We start from the raw sequence: 10,000 nt of genomic DNA on the forward strand, positions 1-10,000 counted from the left end.
CTGCACCAGGCCCAGTTTGATCTGGCAATGTTTCTATGGCTGGATGCCCTTCCTATATATATATATATATATATATATATATATATATACATGGTCAGTTAGTGGGTGGACTTCACAACCTAATGTTCTTAAAATTTAATTCTACACCGTTATCTGTATATCTACCTTCTCTAAAATGTTACTACTTGATTTGAAAGCTTTTGTATTACTGGAAAACCTATATAGTTGGCTGAAGAGCACTCAACATCTTAAATCTGCTGTAATACTTACAACTTTTAATAAAATGTTGTAGTGCAAAACAATTGTACCAAATTACCGGAGTCATTCTTATTGCTTATTTTTTATTATATATATATACAAATTGAGATAGGGGCTAATATTGGTAAAATGAGACATACTTATCTACATGGCCGAAACAGCTGTAAGATGTAATCTATACTTATATTTATATTTACTTTGGCGTTAGGAAGGGCATCCAGCCATAGAAACACTGCCAGATTTGACTGGGCCTGATGAAGCCTTCTGGCTTCACAGACCCCAGTAGAACCGTCCAACCCATGCTAGCATGGAAAACGGACGCTAAACGATGATGATGATGATGATGATGATGATATGTATATTCTCTTTTTTATATATATTCTACTTATTATACAACATTACTCTTTTATGTACACTTTTTTATGTACACTTTTTTATGTACATTCATTTATGCACACTGATTTGTTCTGCTTTGATATCTAACCCTACAGTCTCTTATGTGGTGGTTTAATAAAGTATGTGATTGAGTATTATCTGGTAATTGATATTTGATTTAGATGTATTTCTCCATTTTCTTATCTTGTATATATATATATATATATATAAAGGTAAGCAGAGTAAGCAGTTGTAGTAACCAACTAAGGGATAAAAAGTATCCGTATTTACTATTGGTATCAGTTACCTGTGCTATCCCTAGGTTTCTGGCTTAACCCCTTAACATTCAGATTATTCTGTCAAATGTAATCCTTATTCATCCACATTGTTTTGAATTAATCCTGCATTATCTCATAGCTGTGAGATTTCAATAATCTGACTGTTTATTTTTAGAATGACATTGCTGGGTAGGTGTGAGAGGCCAGACTTGGCTGGTTTAAGCATAAAACAGGTGGAATATTTTGATCAGCTTAAAAGCTAAATGGTTAAATAAATCTTCCTCTCTTCGTCCTGGCAATTTTCAAGGTCCTGCGGAAGGTCACACGCCTTCTCTTTTGAGTGAAACCAAGAATGGATAAAAAAAAAAGTAACAAATTATAAATACACGAATCAATAATTACTAATAACCTTTGAAACAAGGCCACTGATTTTTTAGAGGAAGAGATGAAGGATGAAGCCCCTGAAGCTAAAAGTATTGCAGAACGAAACAAGAACAGGACTCCATAGAAACTGATCATGTTTTCCATCTGACATATCATTTTAGCTCTTTTATATCAGCCCATCGGAGACTGGCCTTGGGTCTAGGATGCAAAATACCTGTTTTGATGGATCTAAATCAAAACCTACAGAAATTTCCGGTTAATTTATGTTTCAGATATCAGCTTTAAAAAATGGCAAGAGTTATTTTAATAAGTTCTTGTTAGTCTTTAAATTTAATTGAAATAAAAGTAATGTATTTCAACTGGAATATGTAACGAAGGGGTTAATTAAATGAATTGATATTAAAAGGAATGGCGAGGATACATAAGAGAGAGAGAGAAAGAAAGAGGACTATCTTTTATCTGTTTCAGTCACTCAGCTGTGGCCATGCTGGAGCACTGACTTAAAGAATTTTAGTAAAAAGAATTGATCACAGTATTAATTTCTTTAAAGCCTGGTACTCATTCTATCAGTCTCTTTTTGCCTAACTGCTAGGATATGGAGATGTAAACATGCCAACATCAGTTGTCCTACAAGTCATGGTGAGACACACACACACACACACACATATGCAACAGACTACAAGAGAAAAGCACTTAAGATGCCACACAGTGGGACTGAACCCAGAACCATGTGGTTGTGTTGTGGAAGGATTCCGAATCCTCACCAAGTGACTAAAGTTGGACTGACTCATCATCATCATCATTATTTAACATCCGTTTTCCATGCTGGCATAGGTTGGACGGTTTGACTGAGGTCTGAAAAGCCAGAAGGCTGCACCAGGCTCCAATCTGATCTGGCTAGGTTTCTACAGCTGGATGCCCTTCCTAACGCCAACCACTCCATGAGTGTAGTGGGTGCTTTTTACCTGCCACCAGCACAGGAGCCAGTCAGGGGGCATAGGCATCAGCCACATTCAGATGGTGCTTTTCGTGCCACTGGCATGGGAGCCAGTCAGGCAGGCCTGGGATCAATCACGTTCAGATAGTGCTTTTTACATGCCACCGGCATGGGAGCCAATCAGGGGGCACTGGCATTAGCCATGTTCAGATGGTGCTTTTTCCATGCCACTGGCTCAGGAGCCAATCAGGGGGCACTGGCATCCACCACTTGTTATAAAACAAAGAACTGTGAGCAATTGTTTGGGTTGGTAAGCAGTTTACTAGCCACACCTGCACCTTTGTAGGTGTGAATATTTGAAGGACATGTTATTTTGTGGCAAGGTGGGGGGAGAGAAAAATAATAATAATAAAAAAGGGAGGCAGCAATTCATGGGTTTGAGCAGTGCCAGGAAGACAAAGTTGTTTTGATATCAGACATTAACAAATGCTGCACCTCAGAGCAACAGACCATTACAACACTGCACATGCAGATGACAGGGGAATCGTCTACACCAACAGTGCTCAACCATGGTCTGTATGACCCCTGAAGGGCCATCTAACATTTTTGGAGGTCCATGCAACAAAATAGCAAATTGGGGATCCACTATAGTATTTGAAGGGCCCAGAAATAATTTGCTTTAGATGTATGTATCGGTATGTATTGCAAGATGTAGCTAGGTTTCTTTACATTAGTTCAACCTACACAAGTTAATGTGTGGAAAACACAAAAGGAATTCTGAAAGAAGTTTCTATAAAACTAGTTTTTAAGCATCAATTGGCTTTGAGGGTCCACCAGAATAGAATAGTAATCAAAAGGGTCAGTAGATAAGAAATGGTTGAGAACCCTTGCATTAGATGTATGTATTGGTGTGTATTGCAAGAAACAGCTGGGTTTCTTTCTATGACATTTTATATTAGTTCAACCTACACAAGTTAATGTGTGGAAAGCAAAATAGGAATTTTCAAAGAAGTTTCTATAAAACTAGTTTATAAGCATCAAATGGCTGTGAGGGTCCACTAGAATGAAATAGTAACCAAAGGGCTCCATAAATAAAGAATGGTTGAGAATCCCTGCTTTAGATGTATGTATTGGTATGTATTGTAAGAAGCAGGCAGGGTTCTTTCTCTAACAGTTTACATTGTTCAACCTAAACAAGTTAATGTGTAAAACACAAAATAGGGATTTTGAAAGAAGTTTCTATAAAACTAGTTTTTAAACATCAAATAGCTCTGGTGGGGTCCACCAGAATGAAATGGTAATCAAAGGGGTCTGTAGATAAAAAATGGTCGAGAACGCCTGGTCTACACCTTTTGTGCCGCAGCTAATTGCTTTAGTTTATAGCAATATTAGCCAAATGTACATCAAGTTGTGCAATAACACGAAAGTATTTAAGCTACATGGTAACAACAACAACAACAACAAGATCAGCAACGAAATGGTAACAATATTAATTAGTAAAAAAAAAAGCCAAAAAACTGTAATCTTTAGTAAAGAGCAGCCTCAGGAGAGATTATACATAATTTAGTGAGTTATTTATAGTGTGGCAGTTACTACACAATACTAGGAAGATATTACATATTAATTATTTAATGGCTGGATGGTTAAGAAGTATGCTTGGCAACCACATGGTTTTGGGTTCAGTCCCACTGTGTGTGTGTTTGGGGGAGGCACCTTGGGCAAGTGTTTTCTACTGTAACCCTCGGCTCCTCTAATGCCTGATGAGTGAAGTTCGTAGACGGAAGCTGTGGGAACTCAGTTGTACTAGTATGTGTGGGGGGATGGGGTATTCTGTGTGTGTGTGTGTGGGGGGGTTCTGCATGGGAGGAGGGGTTGCATGTGGGGGGTGTTGTATGTGAGGGAGGGGTGTTGTATGTAGGATAGTGTGTGTGGGGGGACAGATATATATAGGGGTTTTTTTATTGAGGAGGATTGTGTGTGTGTGTGTGGGGGGTTGTTTGTATGGGGAGTTGTTTGTATGGGGAGTTATTTGTATGGGGAGGGGTTTGTCTGTGGGGCAGGGGTGTTGTGAGGTTGGCCTTTTTTTTTCTATGGCCGGTTGCCCTTCCTAAGACCAACCACAGTCTAGTGCATTATCGGGTTATTTCTTTATGCCCCCAGCACTAATGAGGTTGTGATGTAACTTGCAAGACAAAACACAACAGAGGAGGAGGAGAAAGAAAGGGAAGAAAGAAACTCCCACTCCTAAGGAAATTTATTTGGGAGGGAAAAGTGGAGGCGAGTGGCTGCATGCTAGGTATAAAGGGACAAGCAAAGGGGTCTTGCTAGAGAGGAGATATAAGGCTGAAGGAGACACAGTAATTTAAGAAGTAAACCAAACTTTTAGCCACAAGCAAGCGAATGTGTGTTGTTATTTAGACCAGAGCCAGTTCTGATGTAGTAACGTTTTAGTTGAAGACATTCCAACTGTGACCATCAGTATATATTTTCAGATATAGGTGCAAGCATGGCTATGTAGTAGAGAAGTTTGCTTCCCGACCATGTGGTTTCAGGTTCATTCCTACAGTGCACCCCCTTGGGCAAATGTCTTCTGCCATGGCCCCAAAGTGACTAAGGCCTTGTAAACAGATCTGTTGGACAGAGGACGAAAGAAGACCATCGTAAATGTATGGCTACATAAAAATAAAGTCCTGTCAAGCCTTCCCAGGCAAGCCATTTTCTTCGAATATTCATCCCTCCATCAATCTTCAGTGACAACACTTATCCTCCTACACTTCATGTTGTGTCCCCATTACAGCCCCTTATCACCTCCTCTCCATTCCTGACCCACTCCTATTTCCTTCTTTCACTTCCTCCTCTCCGAAATCGATATTCATAGCATCCGACTCATTAACCTCCATCAATAATCATCTGTCACACTCTTTCCACAACCCAGCGCAATTACCTGCCTACACACCCACTCACCTTCTCAGTTCCTCAACCCCAGTGTTTCCCCAGCCATTTTTTACTTGTGGAACCCTCTTTATGTTGATGTAAGAAGAGGGAATCGTCATCACACACTGACAACTTGCTCGCAGACACTGGCCTGGAATGTATTCAGGACCTCGAGGCAGTGATGTTGGACCTGGAGATGTGGCAGGTGGACTTTGTTGCTGCAGCCCAGGATGGAACCCAGTCATAAAGAAAAGAAAGAATGGGCCCTTTGATTCTTATTTTACTCTTATGGACCCTCGCAAGCCATTCAACATTAAAAAAAAAAATCCTTTCATATTTTTATAATTAGATATCATGAGGAATTCTTCAAAAAATTGCTAAAATATTTTGTGTATTGTGGAAGCGTAACCAATTTATTGTTCATAATTTTACAGTGCACCCCCTTGGGCAAATGCCTTCTACCATGGCCCCAAAGTGGCTAAGCCTTGTAAACAGATCTGTTGGACAGAGGACGAAAGAAGACCATCATAAATATATGGCTACATAAAAATAAAGTCCTGTCAAGCCTTCCCAGGCAAGCCATCTTCTTCTAATATTCATCATAAATGGACCCCGCAAGTGTCTTATGGACCCCAAAGGATTTTATGCACCCCCAAGGGCAATATGGACCCCCCCTCCCAATAAGGGCAAATATGGACAACAATGGAGAACCACTGATCCATCCTATCACTCGCTCTCATATTCATCGTGCACCTTGACCTCACAGCTCTCTACCCCCCCCCATCTCTCTCTTTCTCTTTCTTCAGATGAGCAAGCTACATATCCATCTCTTCAGCAATGGTACACACAAATATTAAGATGGTCTGTGTAAAGGGCAACCCCTGCAGTACCTGAGGTATGCTTAGGCTAAAAACTGGCTCAAAAACTGAAACGAAAGAATAAAAAGAAAAAGAGAAAAAAACAAAAGAAAAGAAAAAAGGGAAGTGAGTCGGTGTTCTTACCACTTTGTGCATTCTTATCAAGAAGTTCATCAAAAAGTTTGGAATGGATATGTCTGGGTAGATCTTCTATATCTGCAAGAAAACGAAGAAAGGTGTTTTGTAACTGCAAAGTTATGAAAATTTAACTTCCAGCTGAAAGATTTTATATTATCACTAGCAGTATTGCCCGGCGTTGCTCGGGTTTGTAAGGGAAATAACTATATAAGCATTTTTAGAGATGTAAAGTATAATAGCCATCTCAATATGGCTAACCACAAAGGGGGGGTGTTACTGTAGCTTTTTACGTTCTGAGATTTAATAATACATTTTTAGAGGGTTACTTCCCTTACATAGTAGCAAAAAAAATGCATTAAAAATGGGAAAAAATGATGGTAAATTTTTTTTTACATCGTAGACTCATCGTAGACGTGCGCTAATACCCAGAAGGGCTCAATATGAATCACGACTATAAGATACCCGCTTTTGGTTACACTGCACCGCAAAATGTGGGAGTAGTTAGGAATCTAAATCATAGGAGACAGACACACAACTTCACTTTTATATATAAAGATATGTATACACCATTTAATCAGGCTGGTAGCTCTCCGATTGAGGGCAAGTTTAACAAATCTCTCCTTCTCTCTCCCTCTCTCATATGTGTGTGTGTGTGCGTAGGAATGGCTGTGTGGTAAGAAGCTTGCTTCCCAACCACATGGTTCCAGGTTCAGTCCCACTGCGTAGCACCTTGGGCAAGTGTCTTCTACTATAGCCTCGGGCGGACCAAAGCCTTGTGAGTTGATTCGGAAAATGGAAACTGAAAGAAGCCTGTCATATATATGTATATATATATATATATATGTATGTATTTGTGTGTCTGTGTTTGTTCCCCCACCATTGTTTGACAACCAATGTTGGTGTGTTTACATTCCCATAATTTAGCAGTTCGGCAAAACAGACTGATAGAATAATTACCAGGCTTACAAAGAATAAGTCTTGGAGTTGATTTGTTCGACTAAAGGCTGTGCTCCAGCATGGCTGCAGTCACATGACAAATAAATAAATAAAAAAAGTGTGTATATATATATATATTTTTATATATAAAAGTCAAGTTGTGTGTCTGTTAGTATATATATATAACGGTAAGCTTTATGAAAATAGACAAAAGACGAAGGCAGGTTTACGGAAATAAACAAAAGACGAAGGCAGGTGGAATACAAACAAACAATTGTATACTGCTAGTAGATATATATATATATAAAACAAATATTTATGTATTATATTTAAAGAAATCACATGATAATATTGTTTGTATCAAGTTTGATGGTTATTGTACTTAACCACTGAGGGAACTTTTAACTCATAAAATCCATTTTTGCTCTAGGTACCTGTGATAATAGAGGAGCCTTTATGTGATTGACGGATCTGCTAGAAATAACAGCTACAGTGCACTTAATTCATATCCTACTATCTTAACAGAAAAAGGACACATTAATGTAACAACAAATATACATACATACACACACATATACTATATCACCAATAGTAATTATAAAACCATCACTACAGGAACTGATACAAATTACAAGATTGGTATTGAGAGAGAGGGAGAGAGAGGGAGAGAGAGAGAGAGAGAGAGAGAGAGAGAGAGAGAGAGAGGAGAGAGAGAGAGAGAGAGAGAGAGAGAGAGAGAGAGAGAGAGAGAGAGAGAGAAAGAAAGAACGAAAGAAAGAAAGAACGAAAGAAAGAAAGAGAGAGAGAAACAGACAGACAGAGAAACTACATGCCACACACTCCTTAAGTAATTCAAGAACATATTTACAAAAACCACAATCAACTTTAGAAATCTCAGCCAAAATTTTTCATGTGCCTTTTACGTTCTGAGTTCAAATTCCACTGAGGTCAACTTAACCTCTCGTCCTTTCGGAGTCAATAAAATAATTCCCAATTTGAATACTGAGGTCAACGTAATCAACTTAAGTATTTCTGGGTATGAGTATGATGAAAAAAAACAACAAAAATAACATCCCTCTGCCAAACCGTGTCAAGCTAATGTGACAGTGTCGGCTCATCAAACCAGCATGATCTCAAGCTCAAAGGCCGTCATCTTGTAGTGGACTTGATATAGGCAATCCAACCAATCCCATCTTATATATATATGTATATATATATATATATATATATATATATATATATATATATATATATATGGGAAAAAATATTTCTTTACTACCCACAAGGGGATAAACACGGACAGACAAACGGATTAACCCCATACCCGGCAGAAACGAATATATGCGTTTTGACCGAAATCGTTTTTTTCTATCTCTGGCGAGTTAACTCATCAAAAGATAGACTCGCCAAAATCGACAGCAAACGAGTTCCTTCCTTTATTATAAAAAATATGTCATATTATAAAAAATATGTCATATAAAAAATGTCTGAAAAAATACATTTATTTTCAAAATAATTGTTGGGTAAGGGGTTAAGTCGATTACATCAACTCCAGTGCGTAACTGGTACTTAATCTATCGGACCCAGAAAGGATGAAAGGCAAAGTCGACCTCAGCGGAATTTGAGACATTGAAAATACACTGAGAATAGTTAGAATATCTTTTATGAATATATTTAAAGCTTTAACTGGTGTCACAGTTTACAATGATTTTCAAATAGTTCAAACAGGAAGACATGGCTTATGTCACAACTGTTTTGCTTCTGACACAGTTGACTGAACATGTCCAAACAAACAATGCTCTGAACATGTTGGACATATTCAGTCAACCGTGCCTGCCTTAATTTACAATACTAAACACAGATGTAGTGGGGAGCCTACAGAAATTTCTAAGACCAGTCATGTGACTATCCTCTACCAATCAAATCCTATTCAAAGTATATACTGATTTGAGCCATGAACTCCCTATAAAAACAGGGCAAACATGAAACCCTAGTCAGAAGCAAGACATCTGCGACATAAGCCAAGCATCCCTATTTGAACTTTCTGAAAATCATTGTAAACTGTGAAACCAGTTAAAGTTTTATATATTACTCTTTTACTTGTTTCAGCCATTTGACTGCGGCCATGCTGGAGCACTGCCTTTAGTCAAGCAAATCGACCCCAGGACTTATTCTTTGTAAGCCTAGTACTTATTCTATCGGTCTGTTTCGCCAAACCGCTAGGTTACGGGAACGTAAACACACCAGCATTGGTTGTCAAGCAATGTTGGGGAGACAAACAGACACACAAACACACACACACACACATATATATATATATATACGACAGGCTTCTTTCAGTTTCCGTCTACCAAATCCAATCACAAGGCTTTGCTCGGCCCGAGGCTATAGTAGAAGACACTTGCCCAAGGTGCCACGCAGCGGGACTGAACCCAGGACCATGTGGTTGGTAAGCAAGCTACTTACCACACAGCCACTCCTGCACCTATATTAATAAAAATTTTCAACTTCTATTTTTCCTATATTTCTACCTGTGTGGAATAATATGACTTAGTTTTTTATGTGTGCGTGTGTGTGTGTGTGTGTGTGTGCGTGTGTGTGTGTGTGCAATGGTTTACTTAAGCAGTGTTGATTTTTACAATTTTGTAAATAATAATAATAGTAGCTTAGAGCTTATAAAATAATATTTGATATATATATATATATATATATATATATATATATATATATAGATAGATAGATAGATAGATATATCGTTTTGGGATTTGGTTTGCAAGATTCTTTATGTGAGTTCGTGTGTTGAAGCATATTCTGTTGTGTCTGGGGAGAGTCATTTTCTTTTTGTGCCTTATAATTTAACACACTCACCAGTAAAATTTACACTTATTTCTTATTTTTATTTT

General features: G+C 38.3%; 1 protein-coding gene across 3 annotated transcripts in view; it reads right to left on the reverse strand.

The window, feature by feature from the left end:
- Positions 1-10,000, reverse strand: part of LOC115223142 (ubiquitin thioesterase zranb1-B) — a 173,715-nt gene that overhangs the window by 41,196 nt on the left and 122,519 nt on the right. For all 3 annotated transcript variants that reach the window (XM_029793563.2, XM_029793564.2, XM_036512220.1), the window contains one exon: positions 6,168-6,239. In XM_029793563.2, the coding sequence (XP_029649423.1) occupies positions 6,168-6,239 (72 nt within the window). The remainder of the gene's footprint in view (positions 1-6,167; positions 6,240-10,000) is intronic.

This window comes from Octopus sinensis, linkage group LG22 (genome assembly GCF_006345805.1).
Source record: "Octopus sinensis linkage group LG22, ASM634580v1, whole genome shotgun sequence".
NCBI lineage: Eukaryota > Metazoa > Mollusca > Cephalopoda > Octopoda > Octopodidae > Octopus > Octopus sinensis.